This window comes from Salpingoeca rosetta (assembly GCF_000188695.1).
Source record: "Salpingoeca rosetta unplaced genomic scaffold supercont1.16, whole genome shotgun sequence".
Lineage (NCBI taxonomy): Eukaryota > Choanoflagellata > Craspedida > Salpingoecidae > Salpingoeca > Salpingoeca rosetta.
In genome coordinates this window covers 194,226-201,014 of record NW_004754918.1, presented here as the reverse complement: position 1 = coordinate 201,014, position 6,789 = coordinate 194,226, and the positions used below count along the sequence as shown (strand labels likewise).

Sequence of the window (6,789 nt, the reverse complement as noted above, 5' to 3'; positions counted from 1 at the left end):
ACAAAGAAAGGCTGAACGAGGGACATCATGTTGATGTGGTGAGAATGTGTGAGCGTGTGCATGTGCTTGTGAGTAAGTGAGAATGAGTGTGTGAGTGTGCATGTCCTTGTGAGTAAGTGAGAATGAGAGAGAGAGAGTATGTGTGCGTGTGTGTGCGCGCGTGTTTCGTTACTCACATCCCGTTTATAGTTCATTTCATGTCACAATCACATCATGTGTCACCGCGTATCAAGCGACATTTTAATGGGCGAAAGCTAACGACAACAGCAAACCGCCAAGCGGGCGTTTGAGAGCGCGTCAGGCAAGGCACGTGTAACAAAACCAAACAGGCAAGCAGCAGGCAATAGGCAAGCAAAGCGGGTAAGAAAAGCGCTGGATTCCAAAACCAAAACAGCGGCGCACCTAACGACGTGTGAAGGCCAAATGAAGACAACTAACGCAATGCAACATTCTCAACCCTCACCACCACCACCAAACCAACCACCACCACCACCACCACCAAACCAACCACCACCACCTCCACCACCACCCCAAACAACAACAACGCCACCACCACCACCACCACCACCACCGCTCTCAGATGATTATCACCATGGCTATTCCTTCTGCTGCACGGCTGCCTGCTTGTGGGCGTCGTTGTAGGCCGCCTCTGAGTTCTTGCGCTTGTACTCTGTGCGCAGGAAGAGGGTGATGAGGGTGGCGACGGCGGTGAAGCCGACACAGAGCTGGATGGCGTGCGGGTACTCGTAGTAGGTGTGGATGTCTGGGTCTGGGGTGGGCCCCGGTGGGGGCGGCTGCGGGATGGGGTGCGTGCCGTTGAAGTAGCGCGCCTCCCCCCTGAGCGCGTTTGAGGAGAAGATGATGACGATGCTGGTGGCCTGGGCGAAGATCCAGATGAGGCCCGCGCTGAGGCCCTCGTGCACTGGGAAGGTGCACTCCACGCTCAGCTCAAGCCCAACGGGCAGCGCCGCAAAGGCAAAGAAGCCCGTGACGGCGCAGGCGACAATGAGCCAGGCCAGGTTGTCCGCTTTGTTCATGAACATGAAGAGGACCACGCCTCCTGTTGCGCCCAGATAGCAGACCTTGAAGATGACGAGGAAGGCGCCGGTCTTGTCGAGCAAATACCCGGACAAGCCCGCACCGACCAGCCCAGCCACCACCATCGCCATGCTCATGTACCCTGCGTCATCGCTCGAGTACCCATACGCTGTGCGTTTGGCGGGAGGGAGCGGTAGGTGAGTGAGTGTGTGTGTGAGTTGGGGGGGGGGGTTCGTGAGTTGGGAGAAATGTGGATCGTATATGGGAAGTGTGTAGATCGTGGATGGGCAGTGTGTGGAAGATGAAAAACGCGACGAAACACAGACAATACGACAACGCACACGTCATGCAGGCACACACACACACACACACACACACACACACACACACACACACACACACACACACACACATTCATGTGCATACGTGCACATATGCATGTTCATACAAACCTACGCACATGCAAACAACCGCACACACAAACACACACGTGCAAACAAACGCTCACACACAAACGCTCACTCAAACACACACACCTTCTGTGAATTGACCAAAGAGGGAGGAGAGGGAGGAGACGAGGCCAATGCCGATGCCAAACCCGACGAGGAGCGCCCAATATGCCGGGATGCGAATGAGCTGCTTCAGGCCGTCAACAAACGAGAGGTGCGCCTCCTCCGCAGAGTGCGACGGCGGCGTTGGCGGCCGATCCTTGAACAGCACCGTCACCAGGAGCGAGATGACCAGGCTGAGCGCAGCGTTGATGAGCAGCATCCACTTGATGTCACCGGCTTCGCTCACCAAGAGCCCGCTGAGGAGAGAGCCCACGGCGATGCCGACCGGGTTGGCGACGGAGGCAATCATGTTCGCCTCGGCGCGCTCGTGCTCGCCAAACCACGTGGCGGCCAGCAGCGTTGGCGAGTCGAGGAAGATGGGCTGGCTGCAGGCTGCGATGCCCTGTCCGACGGTGACGAGGGCGAGCTTGGCGTGCGGCGACGGCAGGAAGACGCCCACCCAGCGCACAATGCCGCCGATGCCGTTGAGCCACGACGCCAGGACCAGGCTCTTGCGCAGGCCAAGCGTGTTCAGGCACCAGGTGCCAGCAAAGCCGAATGGGATCGACACGATCATGAAGATGATGGACTGGAAGTCGATCATGGTCGTGTTCGTGTTGAAGTACTCGCGTGCAATGCTGATGATTGGGGCAAACCCGATCCAGATCATTGCATTTGAGATCTGCAGCAGGGACACCAGTGTCTGCGAGCCGTGTATGTTGAGTGGGATTGTGTTTGCGTGCGCAGCCGTGCGTGGGCGTGAAATTGTGTTGGCGTATGCAGGCGTATGCAGGTGTGCAGGTGTGCCAGGGAAGAAGGCGCAAGCCAAGATCGCGAATCAAATCACAGCATAGACAGATTGACAGATTGACAGATTGACAGATTGACAGATTGACGGATTGGCACACACACACACACACACACACACACACACACACACACACACACACACACACACACACACACACACACACACACACACACACACACACACACACACACACACACAAAAAAAAAAAAAAAAAAAAAAACACACACACACACACACGAAACACACACACCAAGACAGCAAACAAACGCAAGCACACACACCAGCATCAGCCATCGTGATTTGTAGAGCTTAAACTTTGAGCTGCCAGACTCGCTTGTCAGCAAAGGCGACTCCATGGCCCTGTCATCTTCGTCCTTGCCCATGATCGCAGCCGCTGTTTGCGTTTGCGAATGTGCTGAGGGGGTGCGCGATGGCGTGTTAATGCTCCGCAGCGTCCACGCCAGTGCGAGTGTTGTTGGAAATCTTTCGCAAATCACCATCAACCAACCACCCAAGACAAGAAGCCAGGCAGCGACGATGGCTTCGCCTTGGCGGACGGGCGCACCACTACAACAGCCACCACCACCACAACAACCACAACAACAACAACAACAGCTGCAGCAGCCAGCACAACACGCACAGCAGCACTTCCAACCGCCACCACCGCACGCGCAAACGGCACAGTTGTTGGGGTCAGGCCCACTGTCGTTCCCCCATGGCACGTCCCCTTACTCCACAAGCCCGCCGCGCCGCGATCGGCTGCCGCAAGGCCACCATCAACACCATCACCCACCCCCACACCCCAACAAACCCCAGCCGCCTCATCTGCAACAACGCTATACGCCAGCACCCACGGGCATGTCGCCTCCAATGGGCCAAGGGGGCGGCGTGTCTCCGCAGCTTCAGTCGCTGTACGCAGGACACCCGACGAGAGCAGCCTCGGCATCTGCGCACGTGTATGGTGGATCGCCGTCATCGCCATCCCTGAACCAAATGGGGTTGTCCCCGGGAGCATGGACAAGCGCATACTCTCCGCCCACATCGCACATGCACAGCCGGGGTCGCTCGGGTGCGGCAAGTCACATTCCGTCCTCGCACGTCGGTGGCGTGTACGCGCCCGTGCAGCCCATTCCCAATGCCACGCTGCCACCACCGCCACCACCGGCGACGACAGCGGCAGCAGCAACAACACAGGCACAGGCACAGGCGCAGGCACAGCAGAAGAAAGCAGCGGTTCAGCCAAAGTCCAAGGCGGTTGCCTCGTCCACAAAGGCTGCAGCAAAGAAAGCGCCACCGAAGCCACGCGGGAGACCCAAGGGCTCGGGTCGCAAGAAGGCGCCAGCTTCCAAGTCCAGCACCACCACAGCAGCTGCAACGGGCCGTGGACGAGGAAGGGGCAGGAAAGCAACAGCAACCGCATCTGCAAAGGGCGGGTCTGCCACCGCCAAGCAAACGGCAGCACGAAAGCGGGCCGCGTCAACCAAAACCACGCCGGCATCGACACCAGCGCATGCGGCATCGCCCGGCGACATGCTACAGCACCGCGGGGTTCGCGCCACCACGAGCATCTCGGGCGATTCCGTGTTCTCGCCGCCGCTGACACCCCAAACCCCTGCCACGAGCATGAGCACAGGGCGCCACACGCCGACCAACAGCGCTGGCGGTGCCGGCAGCGATCACCCGCCGTCCAAGCGCGCAAAGGGCGCGTCGTCGCTGTCTGCGTCGTGCGTGTATGCGTCCAGCCCCGTGTTTGGCGTCACGTCACCAGAGTCGTATGCATCCACCCCGCACGTGGCATCGCCGCCCACCACGACCACAACGGCCGGCAGCACCGGCAACGCAGCAAGTCGGCGGTCCACGAGCACCGCTGGTGGCTCAAAGGCGGGCGGCGCATCAGCATCATCGGCCTCATCAGCAGTGGCGGCAGTGGCTGACCATTACCTGTACCAGGAGGAGGTGGCCCAACTCATGTTTCAGCACGGCGAAGTGGAGCGGTTGTCCGACGACGCACGCGCGCTCATCGAAGATATTGCACGCCAGCACGTTATTCTCCTGGTGCGTGGTGTCAGCGTATGATATGTGTGTATGATGTGTGTGTCGGGGCTGGGGGAGTGTTGCTGGGGTGAGTTGGGCTGACTATGTTGCTGTCAGTGGGTGCTTGACCCATGGCAGCACTCCTGTGCACATGTCGTACTCGCATTGCATCTGCATTGACGCGCATTCACCCATTTATACACAACACACACACGCACAACATCCACACACACATACACACACATACACACACATACGCACACACACGTCCACACACACACACACGTACACACACACACACACACGTACACACACACACACACAGGCGCAGGAGTGCAACGCTGCTGCAGAGGTGCGCGGTGCAGATCAACTCGATTGGTCCGACATTGCGTTTGCATTACGCAAGGACGGCGTGCGCCTGGCGCGCCTGACGCAATTTGTGCGTTTGAGGGGTATGAGCTCCAAAGACGTGCGCGCGTCCAAGCCTGCGGTGCAGCGGGCGTGGCAGTTCGGCACCTGGGATCTCCTCAACTCCCTCAATGACATGACCGCGGAAAAGCCTCTGCACTACTCCAAGGTTCCATTCACCGTGTACATTCAGTCGTGCATGCGTGTGTGTGTGTGTGTGCACGTTTGTGTGTAGGTGCATGTATGTGTGTGTGTGTGTGTCTATGTGTGAGCTTCTGTGTGTGTGTGTGTGTGTTTTCTCATTGCTACTCGAGGGACTACTCGGTTTGCTTATCTCTGCACCCCCGCACGATGGTTCACAGGGTGTTGCTGACGACATTCGCGCGTCGTCCACCTCCCAGTGCCACCTTGCCCTGGAGATGTCCGACAAAGCGCACAAGCTCTCACGCCGCGCAAGCTTCACATGTACGTTGGCGGGTGGTGGCAGTGGTGCTACTGTTGTTGTTGTTGTTGTTGTTGTTGTTGTTGTTGTTGTTGTTGTTGTTGTTGTTGTTGTTGTTGTTGTTGTTGTTGTTGTTGTTGTTGTTGTTGGTGGTGGTGGTGGTGGTGGTGGTGCTGCTGCTGCTGCTGTTATTGTCGTTGTTCCTGTGACTGTTGTTGCTGCTCATGGTGCTGTGCTGTGTTGCCACTTCTTCTCTTGGTCAAACACACAGACAAGAAGGCGAAAAAGTTTCGGAAATGGATTCAGTTCCATCACTTTGTGCAGCGCCGCCCAAGCGACGACATGATCGAGGTGTGTGTGTGTGTCTGTCTGTTCTTTTGTGTATGTCTGTGTGTCTGTGTGTGTCTGTCTGTTCTTTTGTGTATATCTGTGTGTGTGTGTGTGTCTGTTCTTTTGTGCGTGTCCGTTTAGCCAACTTTGCGCCTTGTCGTGTTTCTTGTCAGTCACTCCTTTCATTCAATCGCTGATCCACACCTCACTGCGTGTATCCGTTTTCGACTGCAGCTGTTTGGTTTCATAGCGTCCGAAACAGTGGCGGAGCTCGCCCAGACCGTTCGCCGCATGATCGTACGTATTCGTGTGTGTGTGTGTGTGTGTGTGTGTGTGTGTGTGTGTGTGTGTGCGTCACTGTACACCCGTGTGCTTGTTTGGTTGATCTTGATGTCGTTTTTCGCACCTTCCTTGCCATATGTGCGTTCGTCCCTCATCTCACCTTTGGCTCCGTTGTCTTGTCGATCACTCCTTTCCCACCACAGCGCGACTCTGCGAAGCGGCGCAAGAGTGAGTGCAGCGACAACATACGACATGGCTTCCATCTCCCTGTCGTGCACATCAACCGCTTGAAATACAGGCCATCTGACACGCACACACGCCATCTCACACACACCATCTCTCACACAATTGTGCGTTTCACGTGGTGTGCCTGCAGGCAAGCGGATGGTGGTGTCTGCTGAAATTGTATCGGAGGCGTTTCGAAGGTTGCAGCGCGACGCTTCCATCGGCTCCCTTCTCACAAGGGTGAGCGTGTTCTTGTGTCTGAGAGAAAGGGAGAGAAAGCGTGAGAGAGTGTGTGAGTGAGTGAGTGAGTGAGTGTGTGTGTGTGTGTGTGTGTGTGAGTAAGAGAGGCGGAGAGCCGCAGCACGTATGTTGCAGTTGTGCTTGCTTGCTTGCTTGCCTTCGCTTGCTCGTCACTTTGTGCGACCTCATCTCACTTGCACACTCAAACACATGCTCTTTCAATAGCCGCATCAATTTAGCAGACCGCACATGCTCTTCACGTCGTAGCTGTAATAAACGAACCAACAGCGTCATGTGTAACCTTGAACTAAACAACAGCCTCTGCTAGCACCAGCGCAAACGAGTACCCACACACACACACACACACACACACACACACACACACACACACACACACACACACACACACACACAGACACACACACACA

The 6,789-nt window shown here is 56.7% G+C and overlaps 2 protein-coding genes across 2 annotated transcripts; one reads left to right on the top strand and one right to left on the bottom strand.

Moving 5' to 3' along the window:
- Window positions 1-467: 467 nt before the first annotated feature.
- On the bottom strand, window positions 468-2,870 carry PTSG_07025 (uncharacterized protein). Its single transcript, XM_004992380.1, has 3 exons — window positions 2,682-2,870; window positions 1,575-2,292; window positions 468-1,207 (listed from the first exon to the last, which is right to left on the bottom strand). The coding sequence occupies exons 1-3, from the start codon at window positions 2,781-2,783 to the stop codon at window positions 597-599; spliced, it is 1,431 nt and encodes a 476-aa protein (XP_004992437.1). The 5' UTR covers window positions 2,784-2,870; the 3' UTR covers window positions 468-596.
- PTSG_07024 (uncharacterized protein) lies at window positions 2,865-6,679 on the top strand. Its single transcript, XM_004992379.1, has 8 exons — window positions 2,865-4,455; window positions 4,760-5,011; window positions 5,205-5,307; window positions 5,556-5,635; window positions 5,849-5,911; window positions 6,100-6,124; window positions 6,273-6,361; window positions 6,587-6,679. Exons 1-8 carry the CDS (start codon window positions 2,938-2,940, stop codon window positions 6,626-6,628), a joined length of 2,172 nt encoding a protein of 723 aa, XP_004992436.1. The 5' UTR covers window positions 2,865-2,937; the 3' UTR covers window positions 6,629-6,679.
- Window positions 6,680-6,789: the final 110 nt, after the last annotated feature.